The sequence below is a fragment of the Gobio gobio genome, assembly GCF_949357685.1.
Source record: "Gobio gobio genome assembly, chromosome: 18".
Taxonomy (NCBI): Eukaryota; Metazoa; Chordata; class Actinopteri; order Cypriniformes; family Gobionidae; genus Gobio; species Gobio gobio.
Window position 1 is genome coordinate 44,713,253 of NC_137111.1, and position 23,555 is coordinate 44,736,807.

General features: G+C 37.3%; 1 protein-coding gene across 1 annotated transcript in view; it reads left to right on the plus strand.

The window, feature by feature from the left end:
• The first annotated feature begins 366 nt into the window (after positions 1-366).
• anapc1 (anaphase promoting complex subunit 1) overlaps positions 367-23,555 on the plus strand; it is a 107,813-nt gene continuing 84,624 nt past the window's right edge. Inside the window, exons 1-15 of the mRNA XM_079843584.1 lie at positions 367-551; positions 2,366-2,602; positions 3,508-3,663; positions 5,824-5,866; positions 6,038-6,138; positions 6,782-6,864; positions 6,971-7,044; positions 8,464-8,606; positions 9,420-9,643; positions 10,338-10,547; positions 10,638-10,733; positions 10,841-10,931; positions 13,223-13,288; positions 17,791-17,928; positions 20,863-21,003. Of these exons, the coding sequence (XP_079699710.1) occupies positions 2,390-2,602; positions 3,508-3,663; positions 5,824-5,866; positions 6,038-6,138; positions 6,782-6,864; positions 6,971-7,044; positions 8,464-8,606; positions 9,420-9,643; positions 10,338-10,547; positions 10,638-10,733; positions 10,841-10,931; positions 13,223-13,288; positions 17,791-17,928; positions 20,863-21,003 (1,779 nt within the window). The 5' untranslated portion in view covers positions 367-551; positions 2,366-2,389. The remainder of the gene's footprint in view (positions 552-2,365; positions 2,603-3,507; positions 3,664-5,823; positions 5,867-6,037; positions 6,139-6,781; positions 6,865-6,970; positions 7,045-8,463; positions 8,607-9,419; positions 9,644-10,337; positions 10,548-10,637; positions 10,734-10,840; positions 10,932-13,222; positions 13,289-17,790; positions 17,929-20,862; positions 21,004-23,555) is intronic.

The following is a 23,555-nucleotide window of genomic DNA, read 5'->3' on the forward strand; positions in this document are numbered from 1 at the left end:
ATGCGCCATGGAAAATCATGTTTTTTTGGACATACGTGATAATACAGTGGTATTGTGTAAAGTACCATGGTAACTAATTAGTACCCACAGCATGTATCAAAAAATCATGGTATCCATGAGACAGTGTATGATGCCACCATCACTTTACCTTGCGTAAGTTTTTTATTTTTATTTTTTATTCAAAGAACAATAACATATAATGTACCAAGAAACAGTATAAAATAAAAATAAAAAAGATAACAATTTACAATAAATAAAACAGTTGCCAGGGGGTTTACGTTACGTAGGCCCGCCTGTACTGTATGCGTGCGTCGTGCCTTCCAGAACGCAGCTCTCTGATTGGTCAGAAGTTCGGAAGTACGTCACGGGATAACAACATGTCCGCGTTCATTTGAAACAGTGTAGTGTGCTCTGCTCAATCGGTTTTCACTGCATACTTTGATGTGTTTGTATGTTGGGCTCAACGAGCAGGCGATTGCAGAGGGAGAGGCATCTGTCAAAGGGAAGAACCGCACTCCAGGACAGGAAGCTCGACTATTTGTTATTAGCAGGTGATTATTTGAGCGGATGTTAGCAGTAGCGCGGCGGCTAATGCTGACAGGGTGACAGACTGACTGAAATACAGAAAGTTTCGTGTTTTTCATTAATCATTGTTACACGCTACAAGCGAAAACAAAAGATGAGAGGTCATGTGCAGTGTAATTGAGGGATTTGCTAAAGGATTTCCCCGGAATTCATTTAGTGATGAATTAATCGCGTGCCATAACGAATGTATCTGTCATTGATACATAATACTGCATGAAATCCCCAGTAAATGCTGTATTTCTGTCCGCAGCTGATGGACTTTTGCTTAGTGTGGTGATTTTTGTGGAAAAAAACTGTGGACGGTTGATGTGTTTGAAATATACTGATAGATTGACAGGTAGAGGTTGTGTGGAAATAAATATTTATCTGTGTGATGATGGATGGATATATAGACACAACTGGATAGATAGAGAGATACAAGTGGATAGACAGACAGATTGGTAGATAGACAGACAGACAGACAGACAGACAGACAGACAGACAGATAGATAGATAGATAGATAGATAGATAATAGACAGAGAATGATGGATAGACGGACGGACAGACAGACAGACAGACAGACAGACAGACAGACAGACAGATAAGAGATAGACATATAGATAAGAGATAGATAGATAGATAGATAGAGACAGACATACAGATAGATAGATAATAGACAGATAATGATGGATGGATAGACAGACAGACAGATAGATAGATAGATAGATAGGTAGATAGGTAGATAGATAGATAATAGACAGAGAATGATGGATAGACGGACAGACAGACAGACAGATAAGAGATAGACATACAGATAAGAAGATAGGTAGGTAGGTAGGTAGGTAGACAGGTAGCTGGATAGACAGACAGATTAGATAGATCGATAGACAGACTGATAGATAGACAGTGAGAGGTGGATTTATGCACACTGCACAGATGTTTTGTCATATAAACAGTGAGAGAAAGACATGTTTAGACAGATAAACAGATGGAAAGTTATGGTGAATTCTGGCTTCTTAGAATAACTAAAATACAACTATAATAAGACTATATATATTTGTATAATGTATATATTTGAAATTGTATGTAATGTCACAAACATCTTTTCAAAAGCACTTTTTGAGCATATGTTAATTTGCCCATATTTTTGACATTACTGCTGTTTTTCACAAAATAGCTATGCCTCGACCAATGAAGCACAAAAAATAGGTGAATGTGCTTTATTGATCGTAGCATATGTGGTGAAAAACAACATCAACGTGCAAAACACAAACTAAAATGTACAAATGTGCGCATAAAAAGTGCTTAAAAAAGTTGTGTGAGACATTTATATATATATGTATGTCTGTATACTGTATATACACACATGCATATACTATATTCATATGCTGTGTATATGTATATATACACAGACTCTCACAAACACACAATATATAAATATAATAATATATTAGGGCTGGGCGATCTATCGCATGACATTGTTAGGCGCATCTCGTCAGTAAAGCCGGTTCCTTGATTAGTAGTAAATCTCCATCACCTGCTTTCAGATAGAGCGGCATTTACTACACAGAGCCGTAGTTCACTGACAAGCTGAGCCATATCGCATTAATTATCACAGGCATTACGTCCGTGATAATTAATGACGAGATGCGCCTAACAATGTCATGCGATATATCGCCCAGCCCTATAATATATACACACAAACCTATTACGTAAACAAAAACTTTTAGCACAATTAATAACGCAGTTGTTTTCTGTAGATAATGTGTGTAATTGTTTCTATGTCCTTGTGTTTCACAGAAATAATGCTGATATTGGGAACTCATGTCGCACATCTATGAAGAGAGAGCCACAATGATAGCCGCAGGCGAATTGCAGTCGTTTGTCCCATTCGGTCGTGAGCACTGCAAAAATCACCCGAATGCCGTGAATCTCCAGCTGCGGCAGCTCCAGCCGGCCTCTGAGCTCTGGTCCTCCGACGGGGCGGCTGGACTCGTGGGATCCCTTCAGGAGGTCACTCTACAGGAGCGAGAGAAGGTCGTTTTTCCCACATGACTGTTTGTTCTGTGCAACACAAAAGGAGACGTTTAGCAGAATGTTTGCACTGCACTTTTTAAAGGACAACTCCGGTGAAAAAATGAACCTAGGGGTAATTAACACGTTACCGAGTAGATCGTTCTCTGGGATGCGTTTTCATGAAAATTGAATGTAAAGAGAAAAACAGATTCTCTAAAAACAGATTAGCTTATAACGCTAGTATATGGGGCATATAATAAGTAAAATTAAATCGCTAGTTAATACCACTAACAAGGCTCAAAATAGCCTCACACTAACACAGTAGCATAATGAGGGTCCCTACATGCAAACCGAAGCATTGAGAAAGTTGTAAGTGTACAAACAGTTTAATAAGAAGATACTTTATAAAGACAGAACATTACGCGTATACAGACAGGAGCCATCTTGGAAAACAGTCCCTAACCCTAACGCTGTGCTAAGTTGAACTTATTTCCTATCGACCAGCTCACTTAGCACAGCGTTCGTGGCTCGATTCGCGTAATGTACTGTCTTTATAAAGTATTTTCTTATTAAACTGTTTGTACACTTACAAAGTTCTCAATGCTTCGGTTTGCATGTAGAGACCCTCATTATGCTACCGTGTTAGTGTGAGGCTATTTTGAGCCTTGTTAGTGGTATTAACTAGCGATTTAATTTTACTTATTATATGCCCCATAGACTAGCGTTATAAGCGAATCTGTTTTTAGAGATAAAACTCTTTACATTCCATTTTCATGAAAACGCATTCCAGAGAACGATCTACTCGGTAACCATGTGTTAATTACACCTAGGTTCATTTTTCACCAGAGTTGTCCTTTAAGTGAAAAGCAAACCGTTGTTCGTTAAAATACTGAATGTTTAAAGTATGCTTATGGTGTGATTGGCAGGAGCGCTGGCAGCTGAGGAAGGGAACTGCTCCTGATGAGGTTGAATATGAGGAGGAGCTGTATGTGGCTGGAAACATGGTCATATGGAGTCGTGGCAGTAAGAATCAAGCCTCACATGTGTACAAGGCCTTCACGGTGGACAGCCCAGTTCAGCAGGTACTGTCTAACGCTAGATCTTTCCTCAGAATAAACCTCACTTTCCCGAGCCATTTTTGGGTATTGTGAGAATTTAAAATTTACCATTTGGTTTGGTATGGCATACACTGCTATTCAAAAGTTTGGGGTTGGTAAGATTTGGACGTTGATGCTGCTTTGATCAGTAAAACACATTCACCTATTTTTTAGGTGCTTCGTTGATCATTGAGGCATATTTGTGAAAAACAGCAGCATTGTCAAAAATATGGACAAATGCTCAACATATGCTCAAAAAGTGCTTTTAAAAGATGTTTGAGATATTATACACCGATCAGGCATAACATTATGACTGGTGAAGGGAATTACACTGATTATCTCTTCATCACGGCACCTGTTAGTGGGTGGGATATATTAGGCATCAAGTAACGTTTGTCCTCAAAGTTGATGTGTTAGAAGCAGAAAAACAAATGGGCAAGTGTAAGGATTTGAGCGAGTTTGACAAGGGCCAAATTGTGATGGCTAGACGACTGGGTCGGAGCATCTCTAAAACTGCAGCTCTTGTGGGGTCTTCCCGGCTCAAGAAGTTAATGCTGGTTCTGATAGAAAGATGTCAGAATACACAGTGCATCTTAGTTTGTTGTGTATGGGGCAGCATAGCCCATACTGACCCCTGTCCACCGCCGAAAGCACCAACAGTGGCACTTGAGCATCAGAACTGGACCACAGAGCAATGGAAGAAGGTGGCCTGGTCTGATGAATCACGTTTTCATTACATCACGTGGATTGCCGGTGCGTGTGCGTGGCTTACCTGGGGAACACATGGCACCAGGTGCACTATGGGAAGAAGGCAAGCCGGTGGAGGCAGTGATGCTTTGGGCAATGTTCTGGTGGGAAACCTTGGGTCCTGCCATCCATGTGGATGTTACTTTGACACGTACCACTTACCTAAGCATTGTTGCAGACCATGTACACCCTTTTATGGAAACGGTATTCCCTGGTGGCTGTGGCTCTTTCAGCAGATAATGCGCTGCCACAAAGCACAAATGTTCCAGGAATGGTTTGAGGAGCACAACGACGAATTTGAGGTGTTGACTTGGCCTCCAAATTCCCCAGATCTCAATCCAATCGAGCATCTGTGGGATGAGCTGTACAAACAAGTCCGATCCATGGAGGCCCCACCTCGCAACTTACAGGACTTAAAGGATCTGCTGCTAACATCTTGGTGCCAGATACCACAGCACACCTTCAGGGGTCTAGTGTAGTGCATGCCTCGACGGGTCAGGCCCACAAAAGGGGGACCAACACAATATTAGGATCATAATGTTATGCCTGATCGGTGTAAATTGTATAATATGATAAAAAGGGGGTTATCAATAATGCAGACTTAATAACCCATTTTGTATTAATAACTAGTGCTGTCAAATCGATTAATCGCACCTAATGCACATTTTTGTTTACATAAAAAAAAAAAAAAATATATATATATATATATATTAGGGCTGTCAAAAGATTAATCGCGATTAATCGCATCCAAAAAAAAGTTTGTGTTTACATAATATATGTGTGTGTACTCTGTTAATTATTATTTATATATAAATACACATATATTTAAGAAAAAAATATTATATTTATATATATTATAGATTATATAAATATATATACAGTATATACATGCAAATATTTCTTAAATATATATACATGAATGTGTGTGTATTTATATATAAATAATAATTAACAGAGTACACACACACATATTATGTAAACACAAACTTTTATTTTGGATGCGATTAATCGTGATTAATCTTTTGACAGCCCTAATAAATAAATTAATAAATAAATAAATATATATATATATATAAAAATACATACACACACACACACACACACACACACACACACACACACACACACACACACGTATAATGCCTGTTTGTGTATATATTGTATACACGCATATATACTATTTAATAAAGGTATGTTCTATTACTTTTGATCAATTTAATGCGTCCTTGCTGAATAAAAGTATTAATTTCTTTCCAAAAAAGAACTACTGACCCCAGTGAAGTTGAAACGTAGTGTACAGATATTTTTGAAGTCTTTAGAACAAATACTTTTTGTGGCTGCTGTATTAAGGATCACTTTTATATTTTTCCTAATATAATTTCACTTATTGTTTTATAGGCTCTATGGTGTAATTTCACCGTTCCTCAGTCTAAAAAAGATGGTAAGATTTTTATACATTTTTATGTTATATTATTGTTGCATTTAAAAAAAGTATTTAATATAATTATTGCATTTTAAATGCTTAATTGCTTCAGTAGCAAGTATGTCACCCCGGCTCTTGTTCCTAGAATTGTTTAGTTGTTGAGTGATTATTTTCCCCCATGATCTCCAGTGAAGGATGTTGTGGAGCAGGCGGTGTGTATTGTCCAGAGCACCTGTGTGAACGTCCACAGCATGAGTGGCAAAGACTTCATATCTCCACTCCCCTTCCAGGTCAGAACGCTTAATGTCTGTGTGTTGAGTTTCTCCACAGTACATCTATGGCTAAAAACAATTGATTGAGGCCTCACTCAGAAATCTGGTTTAAATGGCTGTATCAGCCTTGTGTGTTTGGAGGAAACAGTCCAGCAGAGCCGAACGTTTGTTACTGCCATCAGGGATTTAGTCAGCCTGACTGTCGTTTTCAGCTCAGTGACTGATTATGTGTGGTAGTTGTCCATTTCATGAGGCATAATGGGCTATTTGGCACACCGATAAGAAAGGGGGGCGGTTTTGGTTTTAGTAACAGTATTTAGACAGCGCAATTTACAGATCTGACTAATGCTGGCTTTATTTTACATGCATATTCTGGCATGTTGCCCCTGAGGCTTTTCCTAAACATTTCAGACTTATGCGTTTATAATGGGAAACTTTTGCATTACACAATGCGTTTTTTTCCATAATAGAAGTAAGTTTGTCTGTTTGTAAAAATGTCTAGATTGAAAGCATTACAACATTGAATGCTGTGCTATTTTGTGAGTATAGTATGTGCATAGTAACTATATTCACATTCTTGCATACATTTTATTTTCCATCAACTGCAAAAAATGTTATGTTCTGCCTTTTTCTTGATCGACTGTTTCTTGGTTTCATTTAGGTCTCCGCTCTCTGGTCAACAAAGTTTGGCCTGCTTTTAGAGCGCAAAAATATTACAGTTGATGGCCACATGAGCCCCATCAGGTATGTTTGATTGTTTACTTATTGATTTTTTTAACATGCAAAATGTTAATACTGTGTATTCACATACTATGAATATGGTGTTGAATGATTTAAATCTTGTTATCAGGGAACCTCTCCCGACCCTGTTCAGCATGCTGCATCCCTTAGATGAAATCGCTCCTGTTGTTTGTAAGTCTAGCGGTAAGACTTGAGAACGTTGTACCTTATCAGTGTTGTTTTAGTATTATTTATGTACAATTAAATTTTTTTCTATTAATATTTTCAATGAGCTTTTATTTTGTGCATTTTTATTAACTTTCTATTGTTTTCTTAAATATTTCTATTTAGTAAAATGTTTTTAAATTTTGGTTTTGGTTTTAATACTTAATTTTATTATTATTAACTAAAACTTATTTTATTTCAGTTAGTTGCCAAAGTCAAGATGGCTAATTTTATTTTATTTATTTTATTTTATTTATTATTTTATTTATTATTTTATTTTATTTCATTTTATTTTTTTATTTTATTTTTTCATAATTTTATTCAGCTTCATTTCAATTACCAAAAATGACTTTTATAGTTAACAATAATATTTCAGTTAGTTGCGAAAGTCAACATTATTAATTTTATTATTAATTTAATTTAATTTATTAATTTATTTTAATTATTTATTATTTTATTTTGTTATTTTATTCAGCTTTATTTCAATTACCAAAAAAAATTTTTATAGTTAAAAAAAATAGCACAGTACCTCAAGAAGGAAAGTTTAAGATTTGGCAATCACTTGCTTTTTTGTGGTAATTTATATGGTTGTGCAATTATGAATTATTTGCACTTGTTTTCTCCATGGTCTTCTGTCCTGGAATTGACCCATTTAAGCCATATTTATGAAGACTATTTATTAAATTAACATTTATTGGATTAATGTTGAATACCCATGGTCTTAAATTACCTACCTGTCAAAGGCAAGTGAAATTTGACAGTCATAAATATTTTTTTTTACAGTGCCCATGAAGCTATATCTAGTAGTATTTATATGAATGTAGTTTTGTTCTAATTACAGTTATATATTGTGATTGAGTTGTAGCATATTTAGGGATCTGGTCATTTTGTGCATTTACTGATTGTATAGCTATCCGATTTGTAAAAACTGTTTAATTTATACCTGGCCACATAAATGTATCTCCGCAAAATGAATATAAATCTGAACTTCAATTCCTGCGCTATATTCACGTCAACAAATGCAACAGATATGAGCTGCATTTAATTTATTATCAGCTAATTTCAAGGTTAAAGACTACAGTAAGAGAGAGCAGCATCAGCTCTAGTAAGTTAATTTAGTCTCACTGCTTTTAATGAAGATGATTGCATGTTGAGCTTTAGGATGCGATGCCCAACTTTCAGTTTCGCTTGTGGCAGTCGTTACAGAATTCAGAAAGCGTGTCGGAGGGCATTTACAGCTGGTCTTTTCACGATCGGATGGCATATATTTGGCACTTCGGACGTTTTCGATTTGGACACCATTGAATGAACTCTGTGGTACACTCATGTATTGTTCATCTTTGACCTGATGACTTGCCATATGTTTGATTGTCTTGTTGTTCCCACTCATTGGTTCAGGTCTGTTTGAAGCCAGACTCCAGTATGTTTCAGACAGCGCTCAGAGAGTGTTGTTCACCTGCCTCAAGCCCTCCATTATCATGACGTACGACACGCAGCAGTGCACACACACCGTTTGGACCCTGCGCAAAGTCACACCCGAGGTATGGTTGCTTCGCGCAGTCACAATGAAATATACATCCTGTTTCCATGTTTTTGTGTTGATGTTTAGAGAATAACATTATTATTACAACTGGTTAATGTTAATGGTCTTTTTTTAATGTTACGTGCGGTGTGTAATAATAGCCTTTTGTGAATGTAAAACTGACGCTAGAGGTTGCAGCCTTTAGCCGCCTTGTTAGAGAACTTGTTAGTCGAACATGAGGGGTTAAACAAGCACTTTCCAAAGCCGTTGTTGCTGTTTGTATCGCTGTGTATCAAGTGATGAGGAAGATTTGGAGCTGAAATTCAGATATAGTAATTTCCGATGCGCCTGTAAGCGGTCGGCCAATCACAACAGACTCTACACTCTGACCAATCAGAGCAGAGTAGGCTCTTTGGGGCAAATGTGCTTTTTGACCTTAGATGCATGTACACCTATTGTAGGAGAATTTTGAGGAACCTTTAAAATAGCATAATAGTGTTAAATGTAAGTGTACAATTTATTTTTTGCTAATGGCTATTGTAAAGTAAATCCAGATAGGACTTTTTAATTAAAGAGAAGTCATTTGCAGACTTTTTATATCAGAATTTATCATTGAAGCAAAATATCTTTATCGACTATTAGCAGAAAATCACACCGTAATGTTAATGAGAAAACTCCCTGAGCACTACTGTACTACTAATAAAACATATTTAATAGATATTATTTTCTTTTTTTTCCTTAAAAGAGGAATTCAGTACATTAACTTGACCGTAGTACATTAAAGTGATCAAAACATCTAGACCAGTTTTGAATGTTCTTGTGGTTTTTGCAGGAGCAGACCACAGTGTTGAAGTGTCCAGACCAGCCCGGGCCGGTTCAAACTCCCAATACAGCTCCCAGCTTCCTCAGCACCCACCTGAGAAACGTGAACCGGCTGGACTCACCCGCCTCGCCCTTGCACTGCCACGCCCTGCACAACCAGAGCCGAATTCCCGCTTCCCCGGGCCTGCACTCTCGGGTTCACTCGCCTAGCATTTCAAACATGGCTGCCCTCAGGTATGTCCACTCATGGAAAAAAAAAATACTACTCTTGCTTTTTCTGTGGTATGTATATTTTACACAGTATATGCACCTTTTGGTAACTCTTTAGTATAGGGAACACATTCACTATTAACTACAACTTTTGCCTCAATAAACTCCTAATGACTGCTTATTTATAGTTAGTAAGGTTGTTAAGTTTACGTATTTGGTAGGATTATGGGATGTAGAATATGATCATGCAGAATAAGGCATTGATATGTGCTTTATAAGTGCTAATAAACAGCCAATATCCTACTAATATGCTTGCTAATAAGCAACTACTTAATATTGAGAATTGAACCCTAAAATTACCCAAATTTGATGTAGGCAGTAGAAGATTTTTATTAAAAGATTATTCATATTCACTACTAGGGCAGTAAAAGTAAGCTTTTTTTGCAGCAAGCATGCATTAAATAGATCAGAAGTGATGGTAAAAGCATTTATAATGTTACAAAAGATTTCAATTAAATTACTTTCTTTTAACTTTTTTTCACAAAAATATTAAGCAGCACAACTTTTTTCAGCATGGACAATAATAAGAAATGTTTCTTGAGCACCCAAAGACCGAATGATGGTGTAAATATTAAATATGATATATTTAAATGATGAAATGTACACATTTGTGTCTAATTGTGTCCTTTTGGTTTCTCTTTAATTTGTGTGATATCAGTCGGGCTCACTCCCCTGGTATCGCCGTGCCCTCGTTCTCTGGAACTCAGCGTTTCAACATGTCATGCCACACCCCGTCCCCGCGCGGCCACAGCATCCTGGCCTCACCCAACAGCACCCTGAACGAGACGGCCCTGCTGCCGGAGATGGAGCCCATTTTACCAGACCTCTGCATTGAGCAACTGTGGACAGAAACCAGCGCTATCTCCAGGTCCGCTGAGTTCTGATGTGCTTTATGAGCTGAGAGCATGAAGTTACTGTTTATGTTTGTCCTGAAATCAATGTTGTGTCCATGTTGCAGGGAGAAAGGCTGCCAGGCCTCTAAAGTCTTCATCACCTCTGACCTGTGTGAGAACAGGTACCTGTGCTTCTTGGTCGAGTCCCACCAGCAGCTCAGGTGAATGTGTGTCTTTATTGTTTTGTTTTGCTTCTACAATAATGGTATAGACGCTTCTATTGCTTATAATCTTAAATTAAAGGATCTGTCTTGTGTGCTATTTGCAGGTGTGTAAAATATCTTGAGAGCAATGAAACTTCTCAGCTGATATTCGCATCAGTAACTGTTATCACCGCAAAAGATGCCGCCCCTCTTGAGGTGAGTACTTGAATTAGAGGTCTGGAGTTAAATAGTGGATATACAAATGGCACAGTTCTCAATTTGAATGTATGGTACTTCTGGTGTCATTAGTTATTTGACCTGTACAAAAAGAGTCCATTATATTGCAAACTGGTATTTGTTATTGGTAGGGAGTTGTTCTCTATATCATTAAGCACTACCTGAAATGCCTCAATTGTAGTTTTATCTTTATTTTACGTACGGGAACAAACACGTCGCAATATTCCTCATTTAAGTAATTCCCACACAAGGCATATGCTACTAAAAGGGGTGGGGCCTGGTTGAGTTAGTAGTGTGTTGAAACCATAGACTAAAAAAATATGGACGTAGTGTTTGTGACGTCACCCATAGGTTTCTGAAGAGCAGTTTGAAGCCACAAAGTCGGCCGTTGCCATCTTGGCTGCATGTCACTCTCGGATAACGGAAAATGGTCAAAGAGGCGGGACATGGCTGGAGCTGAGGTGACGTGATGACTAACAGACAGCAGATAGATGGCTATCCACCTGTCACTCAAAGTGGCCACGCCCTTTATACAGAACTTTATACAGAACCTTAAGGCTTTATATAATGTAAACGAATGAGTTATAAAAAAATTCACCCCCCTCACAGTTGTCATGAAGGCCAAAATTAGCCGTATAGACCAAAACCACAATTTGTACCAGACTTTAAACATGTTTTTTTCTGCTGTAAAGTTGGGCATTTTAACATGGGGCTCAATGAGATTCAGCTGCCTGTCTCTAGTGGCCAGTCAGTTTATTGCAGTTTAAGTCACTACCGTATTGGCTTCAAGAGAAACTGGGGGAGATTTGCCGCTTGGTTGAAACCCACGGTTATGGTAAGGTGCAGTGACATTTCCCAAACACGCTCGAAGCGGTTGATCAATCACAACAAACACCGGTCCAATCAGAGCACACGGAAGATGGGGCTTCATAGAAACAGGAACTAAACAGAGCATTACTGACAGACTGGGAAGAGAGGAGCTGCAACAATGTAGGAGTAGTAGTGCTGTATTCATGCCATGTCGGTAATTACTGTAAATAAAGCTCTGTATGCTTTCGAATCGCTCTTGCGATACTTTGGTGTCATACACCGATCATCTGCAGATGAAAACACCTTAAATCTGCAGTGGTCAGGTGGTACAGTGGCCACAAGGTACAAGTCTTAACTCTCAGAGAATTACAAGTTCTACAAGCATGTGAAGGCGTTTTACAGGTCAGAATCATTACGGTAAATATGACATGGCGTGAACGCACCATAGTCAAAAATACAAAGGTGTACACATTTCTCAGATTCAAACAGGGCTCAGGACAAAGAAGACAAAATTAAGCAAAAAACAAACGTAGTGTCCACACACTAATATGACTGCTCCAGAAAAGTATTTATTGTAACGTTTCGACCATCAGGTCTTTGTCAGGCACAAACTTTAAGTGAATAAAGATTTATTTCAAATAGTTTATTTTGACTTTCTTCCCATTCTGCTTGCCATTTCTCCAATAAATATTGATTAATTAGAGGCTTCAAATCAGGAGGTGGGTAAAATATGTGCAAAATGTGTTTAATTTTTTAACAGTCAAGCTTGAAAACCTATTCTGCTAGACCCCCAATAAATGGGGCATAATAGGCCCCATTTAATTTATCATGATCATAAACACGCTGGTTTATTGCAGAAATAATTTTACAATTTTTACACTCTTTTTTTATGTTTCTAGTTATTTTTTGCATTAAAAAATGGATGCAGGTCCAAATACGAACTTGCAGTTGCTTGTAAGAAAGTTGCAGAAAATCAAATTGTGGCATTTTAATAAAAAATTACAAGGTCAAAAAAAGTAAGAAAACAAATGCATGGATGTATCGTTCACAATAAGATTACTAATAAAGTGAACATGAACACCACAATGAGTTTTGTGATACATTTTTCTCATATAATTGTGCAAATTCATCTGTGCTATTTGGAATTGGAAGTTATCGAAAGTTATTTGTGTTTCCTGTTGGTTAATGTTAAATAATAGCCAAACACCCACTTTTCGCCATCCAATAAATTGGAAAATCAATGTAAAATGGGTTGCAAATGCTGTTTCTGAGTAGAGTCACATTTCAGCTAATTCGTTGTGATCTGATCTTGCTGCTTCTAATCATGATCAATAAATTACACTGTTTAAAAAAACCCCGTAATGCCTGTAAGTCTTGAATATCATTTGTAAACGTCGTTGTCATTTCCTCTGCTGTCATCATCAGGACCTAAATCTCATGTTCTCTTCATTTCTTGAAAGGACATTCATGGTATGCTGGTGCTTGAGGCCAATGGAAGTCTCGTCTTGTACACAGGAGTCACACGGGTGAGGCTTGATTGCATCTGTGGTTTTCACCTCTAAAATGACATTTATTAGTGGCCTGAATCATTTTTCCACTTTCAGCTCTTTTGTTCTGTCGGAGTCTGTAATATGCCATGTGTCCGCCATGCATAGTTCTCTTTTATTAAAAAAGCCAAAGGCATCTGTGCATTACAATTTGCACTCAAAGCCTAGTGCTGAGTCTAATACATCATCTCATTCCATCATGTTCCCCACCAATCACTAGAGATTTGGAAATTGGTTTCAGGTGAGTCACTCGTATCTGGACGAGAGATTGTCATTAGTGCTGGAGAGAATGCAGGGATTCTTTACTGACACACAGGCACGTCTGTTTATACTGTTAGATTCATACAGTTTATTAATGTCATTAAATGGTACTTACAGATATATGCATGATTGATATATAACAGCCTCTCTCTCCAGCACTGATGATGATGTGTGTTTCAGATGTGGATGACTCACCTCTAACCAATTTTCTAGGTCTAGTTCTCTAGTGATTGGTTGAAAATATGATTGATCAAGGTGACCTATCCAACTTAATACAAAGGCTGCATCCAATGTAATTCGTCTTATATAGTTATATAGTATGTGATGGTGATCTGTTCTAAAATGACACACACACACAGTGTTCATGTTTTATGGGGACATTCCAGACATAATGATTTTTATACTGTACTTTTGCATTTTTACATGTTTTCTCATGGGGACCAAAAATGTCCCCAAAAGGACAAGATTTTGGATATTGCCACCCTTGTAGGGAAATTGTGACTTTATAATGTAGGGTTTTCACGCACACACGCACACACACGCACACACACACACACACACACACACACATACACATACACACACACACACACACACACACACACACACACACACACACACACAAACAATTTAATTGGTTAAGAAACCCTGAAGTGGCTAAAAATCATTAATTTATATTATATAGGACAGATCACAATCACATACTTTATAAGACCAATAACACTGGATACGGGATGACGCTTTTGTGTTCTGTTGAATGTCACTTTGATCAATCAAATTTCAAAATTACTAGAGAGCTACTACTAGGGTCTGTAGTATCAAGAGACACTTTTATCTTGCAGTAACATATCATTATACGTTCCATCACATGTGTCAAACACAAGGCCCGTTGGCTAAAACCGGCTCACCACCTCATTTCATGTTTCATTGCAAGTTGAAAAAAAAGAAAGATGAACGAAATTTCTCAGTTAGTGCTGCCCAGTCAATCAGTTAGCGCTTTTCTTGTGAGTAATAACCCTTCACACGTATCACACATGTATTCAGAACGTTCAGCTTGTGACGTGAGGAACTGCTACTATTAGTAAAAACATTCATAGTTTGTAAAATATACAATAAGGTCTTTGGAAGTGACAGTTGTAATCGGAAATATAACCTTTCAAGCCTAATTTGAAAACGTACTGTTCTTACGTCAAACACGCATTGTGTAGGTAACTATAAAGTTTACTCTATTCTTCTCCCACTTGATCGGCCACTCACTTATGTCTTTAGGGAGAAGTGGACAAAATTATGTGTTGTAAATCCAGCTGGCTTTGACTTTGTCACTGCATTGTGTTTATACAAGCATGTGGGCACACACAGCCCACTATAAGTTACCGATCAACTAACATGATCATAAAAGTATTTAAAGGAACACACTGACTTTTTGGGACTTTAGCTTATCCACCGTATCCCCCAGAGTTAGATAAGTCCATACACACCATTCTCATCTCTGTGCCCTAACTCTGTCTGATGCACCCACCGCTAACCTAGCTTAGCACAAAGACTGGAGGTATATGGCTCCAACTAGCCTACTGCTCAAAAGTGACAAAATGACGCCAATATTTTCCTATTTACATGTTGTGATGTGTATAGTTACATTGTGTACTAAGACCGACGGAAAATGAAAAGTTGTGATTTTCATAGGAAACTATGAACTATACTCTCATTCCTGCGTAATGATCAAGGAACTTTGCTGCCGTACCATGGGTGCAGCGGCACAATGATATTACGCAGCGCCTGAAAATAGGCTAACTTCCGTCAACATAACCAACGTGACAACCTGCTTGCACAAAGAGCGTGCTGGGGACTATTTTCAGGCGCTGCGTAATATGATTGGAGCCGTTTACCTCCAGTCTTTGTGCTAAGCTAGGCTAGCGGTGGGTGCGTCAGACAGAGTTAATTTGTGTTAATTATGACAGCAAATTTGTATTTAGTTTTAGTCGTAGTCTTTTGACTAAAATGCCATTTAGTTTTAGTCACCTGAATTGTTTTTAGTTTTAGTCGACTAAATCTTCAGTAGATTTAGTCTCCTAAAATCTAATGAGTTTAGTTCAATTGTAATACATTAAGCATTACATAACCAACTGTTTTTTAAAAACAGCTGTATAGTTTTTATAACTTTGTATTTCTGTTTTAATCAGTAGGCCATATCAGGTTAAGCTCAAGCTTCAAATAAGTTTGTTTATTTATTTATTTATTTATTTTTAAATTTCAGTTAACATTTATTTAATTTCAAATAATGACGTTTTTTTTAATGGTTTTAGTGAACTATTATAACCCTGATACTTTATTAAATATGTGTCAAATACTGGTCTTTCCTCCTGACTATAAATTAAATGGGAATGAAATTAAATACAGTTTGTGTAACCAAAATTGAATATATAATGCGTGAATTTTAATTATAAACAAGCTCGAAATACACCGGGACTCTTATTTTGAAATGCGCCTCTGTTGCAGTTGCAGCTGCTCATTCAATTCAGATTAGGAGATAAAATATGCATTGTTACAACCGTCTAAAACATATTACTATATAAACATCGTAAAGTAAACATTGTCATTATTCATCAGCATTAGTTCATAAACAATTGCATGGCATAAATGTGCGCTAATGTTCATTGATTGTGAGCCGCTCTGGAGCGCTGGATTGGGGATGCGTGAGCTGTGTTTTCCAGTCGTTAGATCAGTTCAAATCAAATGTGCGCATCTATTACACAGGACATCAGTTCTGACTGGATCTCTTCCCTTATCGTCCCTCCCTAACATTTTCGTCTCGTTTTTTATTTGTTGACGACAATGACAGTTGATTTTTGTTATAGTTTTTGTCATCCAACACTAGTTAACACTTTATTTAGTTATCGTCTCGTTTTCGTCAGTGAAAAAAGGTTGTTGAGGAAAATTGAGACAAACTATTCGTCAACGAAATTAACACTGGCACGCATGGAGATGATAATGGTATGTATGGACTTATCTAACTCTGGGGGATACAATGAATAAGCTAAAGTCACAAAAAGTCAATGTGTTCTTTTAAATAACAAGAAAAAAAAATGATGCATCAGACATCGTGAAGTGGCAAGCTTGATGTGTTAACGAACATCCAGATGCTGTCCATACTGCTGAGAGTGACGTTTAGATGAATATGTAAATATGTGCTGTGTGCTTTCCTCTTAATAACAAAATTAACAACACAAATGACAGCGGTGAGAAAACAGCAGTTAAGAAAGCATCTGATCATAGCGATGTGGATAGGTTTGCACAAGCTCTGCAATTCACCAGTGTCATGTCGACAGATTAAAGTTACACTGTTATGATAGTTTGATTATAAAGTATATTTGAATATATCTAACTATAGCCCTATTTGGACGGTAATTGTTTGGGGTCGTAAGGTGTTTTCGACATTTACAGGGACTAGTCAGTGATTTTATTGCCGTCCGAATCCAGAATGTCAGTGTTTTTCTCCCACCACCCGCATAAAAATCCCGGCTGAATTACCTACTGTTTTTTTTGACTAAGGTTGTGTGATAATTTAATTGCCGTCCGAATCCACATGTCTGAGTTTGCAGCACAAATTTTATGTTTTTTACATAAAATTTTATAAATAAAGTAGGGCTGTCAAAAGATTAATCGCGATTAATCACATCCAAAATAAAAGTTTGTGTTTACATAATATATGTGTGTGTACTCTGTTAATTATTATTTATATATCAATACACACACATTCATGTATATATTTAAGAAATATTTGCATGTATATACTGTATATACATTTATATAATCTATAATATATATAAATATAAATGTTTTGTATATAAAAATTATATTTTTTTCTTAAATATATACATGCTTGTATGTGTATTTATATATATAAATAATAATTAACAGAGTACACACACATATATTATGTAAACACAAACTTTTATTTTGGATGCGATTAATCGCGATTAATCTTTTGATAGCCCTAAAATAAAGACTACTACAAAAATAATAATATTAGTGATAAAATTGGTCCTTAATTTTCAGCCTGCCTTTTTTAAGGTACACATAAGCTGAGTTTGACACGCCTGCTTTATATACATAAACAGAATTATTATTCTCATTACCTACAAAGTAATTCAGTTTTATGCTTTTTGTAACCGAAAACCATCCAGTTTTTAAGCTAATAACCATGACTGTTTTACTTCCAGGTCAGCAAAGTGTTTGTCCCTGGTCTTCTGTCTCCTACGTTCAGTGTGCAGAACCAGCACCTGCAGTTAATCACCCCTCTGGAGAACATCAGCACCCCCGCCAGGGCCACAGTTCAGCATATGAGCCGTCTGGAGGAGGTACGGCAATGTGCTTATTGAGGGAGTGTGTGTGTTATATTGTAGCCAGTTAGTGAAACACTAATTGAGTCATATATGTAAGACAAGATCACATTCTTAGAGAGGACTCTTGATATTATGTCCTAATGCAAATGGCCTTCCACTTTGTTCTTACAAATGGATCAATATCAGTATTTAATCACAGTAATATGGCTTGCTCCATTATTTTTGTTCTTAAACACCAAAAATAATTTGGCCCACAACTTGAGGCTGGTTTGATAATCTAATTTCGTGAAACAGAGATCAAGTAGCCTATATGATTGATAGTGTGCTTTAGTAAATTATTAATCATACCAAATGTAAGTGTATTTATGACTATTGTGTTAGAAGTGCTTTTTAGAGACGAAATTTAACATGAAGTATTACACCATTGATAAAAGCTTCTGAAATTGTCCCCTAAACCACAAACAGCATTTTTATTGACTTCAAAGCCAGAGAAATACATTAAGGGCAGATGATGTGCTTCTGTAGACAGACAAATTTCGTTCACAGTTTGTTCCTTTTTATGGCGGTAATTTACTACCAATAACGGTCAAGAAAGCAGCCACAAATACCTTTTTAAGTGATAATTTTAGACCTTTCATGCCTTTTTTGATAGCAAAGTGAATGTTAAAGTGCCCCTATTATGTTATTTTTAAGGTTCCTAATTTAGTTTTTGAGGTCTCTTACAATAGATTTACACACATCCAAGGTCAAAAAACAGCATCACCTCTTTTCTCTAGTGTCTGGAATAGTTTTATTCTCTAAATCCCTCCTTTCCGAGAGCTTCCTCTGCTCAGATTGGCCAGATGGCCCAGTTTGTTGTGATTGGTCGACTGCTTACAGCTCGTCGAAAACAAAGCACTCATTTCTAGGGATGTGCTTGAAGCCGAATTCTGAATTTGGAAAGGAGATATCATGAGCATGGTGAAGGAAAAAATATGAGATTGGGGGGTAAATATATATTTCAATCTATGCCTTTGCTTTCTCTTGCAATTATGTAGTTAGGTAATTATATTGTATATAATTTGCAGGCATCAGGGAGCCGCTATGAATATGCGGGGTATTGAAATCGCTTTTGAATTCGCGCCCATTTTTTGCTTCCCCTTTCGAATTTGAATTCACGTGTCCTCTGTATAGAGGGAGCGACGGTACTGACCAATCATTTACAAGATGAGATATTTGTCAATCAATACAGTTACATGATGCACCCTCATAATGCGATTTATAATGTGATTTTGGCAACATTGCGACTAAACTTTACGTCATGTAAACACAATACTTTGATCAAACTAAAGCGATTAAGCTCATTATCGTAGTAACCAATTTTTCATTAAATTGTGGTGGCACAATTTAATGCACAAACAGGCATTTAAACACCTTTGACCAAATGTGTGCATGTACTCAATTCGACACGTATGCCGTGTGTTGCTCACACAATTTGATGAATGAGATCTGTGACATTATTCTGAAGTTTTCTCTTCTCTAAATCATTAAACTCACCATTAAAGTCAACACAACTCGCTGCGAAGTCTCTGCTCCATATCTTCATCCAGACAGTGTAAGGCAAACCCGGCATTGCACGGTTCATCACAGCACCAAATAATATCTTGTATGTTCATAACATTTATTTTGAATTTGATGTAACATAATCAAACAATTCAAACAACGGTCAGTAACATTCATACTTTATCTGAGTAAAGAACATTCATACTTTTATCTGAGTGTGGTATAACTTCAGCCATCGTCCTGTCAGTCATCTCTTGTTACTCTCTTCACATTATAAGTTACATCTGATGTACTGTAATGCAACCGACTCCGTAACCGCAGCAAGCCTAAACATGACCCTTTATGGCCACATCCATATCCATTACCATATATATATATATATATATATATATGGATGTGGCCCTAAATCTGAAAAAGCATAACAGGGGCACTTAAAAGGGGTCCTATAATGCCTCTTTTTTACAAGATGTAAAATAAGTCTCTGATGTTCCCAGAGTGTGTATGTGAAGTTTTAGCTCAAAATACCCCACAGATAATTTTTATAGCATGTTAAAATTGTCACTTTTTGAGAGAGAGGAACTGTGTCCCTTTTAAATGCAAATGAGTTGCTGCTCTTGGCCCCCTTTCAGGAAGAGGGCGGAGCTTCAAGAGCTCATGTTAGCAGCTCCGATTACCTCACGCACTGAAAAGTCAGACAATGATGGAGAGACTCAAGAAGAAGTGACTATGTAGAATGAGACGGGATGTTTCTGAATGGTTAGTTGATGAATTTATGTAGCTGATGTGGAGTCAACTATCTTTAAGTCGATTAGCATATTCTATAAATTGCTCCTGTGGGAACTGTTGTAAGATGCCTTCAGAGCCAGAGAATATATGCTGCATGAAGATAGAACAGGTATAGTTTAGTTTATTTACGGTCGGTTATTATAACTTATGTTCATCTTGCTTTTATGACATGCTATCGCATTGCGTATTTATTGCAATACAATACATAACACAAAAGACGGATGCTGCAGATTGAGTGACTCCCAAATGTGCTCTACCACTTCCTCTTCTCAACATGGCCTCACCCCCTCTGTTGCATTTTCTCAGGGGCAGGGTTTATGTAAATATTAGGGTTAGTGATGTCACTAACCCGTGAAATTAAAGCATCTTCATTTTTACATTTAAAAATTACATTCCATTAAAATTAAATATCTCCCTTTGCTTTGAACTTTGAGCATTGTAACTTTGCAGATTATGTTAATGCTCAAAAAGCAGCATTACACACTAACTAAAGTTAAAAAAGGAAATCATAATCAACCACCCCTTTAAATGCAGAGCAAGGACGTGCAACACCTTGCGTCACTGTTTAATGTTGTAATGCTTTTGTGTTTTATTATCCGATTCCTCATCTCCTGCTCTTAGGTTGGCATGCCGTCCCCTGTGTTGGAGGTCCGCAGCGTGACGCAGCATCACGAGTCATCATGGCTGGAAGACTCTCCATTCCAGCAGGCTGCACCTCATATCCACACCCTCAGAGACCCCGTCAGCAACAGAGTCACGCTGGTTAGTGCAGCACGTCACCTCTTACCACCTCTCAGCATTTGATATTCCAGAGTCAAATTGATATTAATGTTGAGGGTCACAGAAATCATTATAATGCTCTATTAGAGATGAGGAAGAGGGCTATACAATTAGGATGCGCTGATACACAGTATGAATATTTTTAGCTGTATGTAATATTTTTCACAGTAGCTGAATATTTTTTTAAATGGGTGATAGTTGACATGATGGCTGGTGTTATTAAGCTATAATTATTCTCTTTTGTTAATGAATTGGCAGATAAAATATATAATGCATGCTTTTATTTTAAAGGTCCCGTTTTTCCTGTTTTTTTTTTAGCTTTGATTGTGTTAACAGTGTGCAATATAACATGTGTTCATGTTTCGCGTGTAAAAAAACACAGTATTTTTCACACAATTTACTTATCTGTATACCGCTGTTTTCACTGTCTTAAAAACGGCTGGAGGATTTCCCTGTTCTATGAAGTCCCTCCTTCAGAAATGCGTAACGAGTTCTGATTGTGCCAGCGGTTCCCGTGTTGTGATTCGACAGCAGCTTAGCGCACGTTGCCCGGAAAGGTCACGCCTCTTACCATAACGGGGAGATGAACGCGTTCAAACTACAGCCCCTGAAGGCCAAACAAAGGTGATTTGACTCCGGGATGAAAATAACAGCGTCTGGACGACATGGCGACAAACACACTCTACGAACGCAACACTTCCTCTTCTCCACGTGGGAGAGCAACAAGACCACGCCCCCTTTTTTGCGTACTCTTGTGGGCGGAGGTTAGTCAACAAACTGTCCTACTGACGTAATTAAAGCAGGAAGTACCAGGATGTAGTCCAAACCGGCCGTTCGCTGTAGGCTTTGAAAGGGAACTTCTGTTAAATAAAATATCTCGCTTGGCATTAAACTTTGAGCTTTATAATTTTACAGGTATTATTTATGCTCTAACAGCAACATTACACACTAACTAAAGTTTAAAAAATGGGATCACGAAGAACAGGACCTTTAAGTAAAAACAGACTTTAAAAGTCCCAATGAAGCAGAAGTAGCTACAGATCTTTTCTTCCGTATTTGTTTATTATTTATTAGTTTATTTGACTGGGACAATGCAGAAAAGACATTGCTACAATTTCAAGCAGCCGATGCTCCACATAAGGGCTGCAACAATGAATCGATCATTTAAAAAGTTGGCAACGAATTTCATTATCGATTCGTTGTGTCGCGCGACTATTATGCCCCTCAATAAGACACGGAGATGTTTGAGTATAAAAAAAGCATGGTTCAGCGCAAAGCAGAGTGGAAGCGGGCGAGCCGTGCTGTACCTGTCGTTCCATGCACCGGAAAAACAAACCGAGCCGAACCCTACCAGTCGAAAAGCGCCATTAATAAATCGAAAAAGCAAAAGCGACAAGACATGGCATGGCACGGGAGCACCACGGTGGTGATTCAGCACCTAAAACGAAAACATCTTGGAGTCCTTGATGAGGAGGAAGGGAGTTCAACAGCAGGGTAACGTTAAGTCACTACAAAATCCCACTCTTGTTCCGTTTGGAAGTGAGGAGCATGACGTCCCTCCAGTAGCTCTTCTGGTACTCGTTATCCAGCATGACAAGTTAGCGTTAGCTTGTTAATAACAGTAGTAAAGCAGGGGTGGGATAGTTTGCAAGACTAAAGACACGTTTTTATTCACTTGCCTTTTTTGGCCCATTCATTTTCAATCTGTTGCTATGTTAATTTCGTTGACAAATAATTTGTCAATATTTTAATCAACATTTTTCACAGACAAAAACGAGACGAAAATCAAAACCAGCTTTGAATGACAGAAACTATGACTAATATCTATTGTCATTTTTGGTCAGCATTCGGTCTTAAAGTGACAGCAGTCCATTAAAGGGATAGTTCACCCAAAAATGAAAATTCTGTCATTTACTCACCCTCAAGTTGCTTCAAACCTGTATGAGTTTCTTTGTTCTGCTCAACACAAAAGAAGATATTTTGAAGAATGTTTGTAACCAAGTAGGCTAATTTGCAGCCCCAGTCCCTGGTTAGGCTTTTTTAACAACAATAAAATAATTGCACAAACAACAAAAAAAATGTAGGTATAAAAAACAATGATATTGTGGATTGTGCAAATTTAGTTTTCCTCTTCGGTACTCTGCAATTCTGATTGAATGCACCTCTTGTGGTCATCCCCTTACTATGTTGTTTTGTTACTAATTGGCATATGATATCTGGAGCAAGATTGTTTATACATTTAAAAACCATTTTTATAAGAGACAAATTTATAAAATTTTCAAAGCTAAGCAGATTATACTTTTGTAAAATGTTACAATGATGCCATCTAACTGGTTTCTTGTCCAAGATTTTTAGCGTTTGTTTATATAGAGATGTAACTGGTTTGATAGTCGATTGAGAAACCTGACTCCAGACAGTCACACAATAAGATAAATGTGAGAAGATCATTGCATTTATGTATAACTTAGCTGCCTTTAGGGGTATATACGGCCTAATCAAATAAAAACAATTCAAAACAATTCAAACAAAAAGTT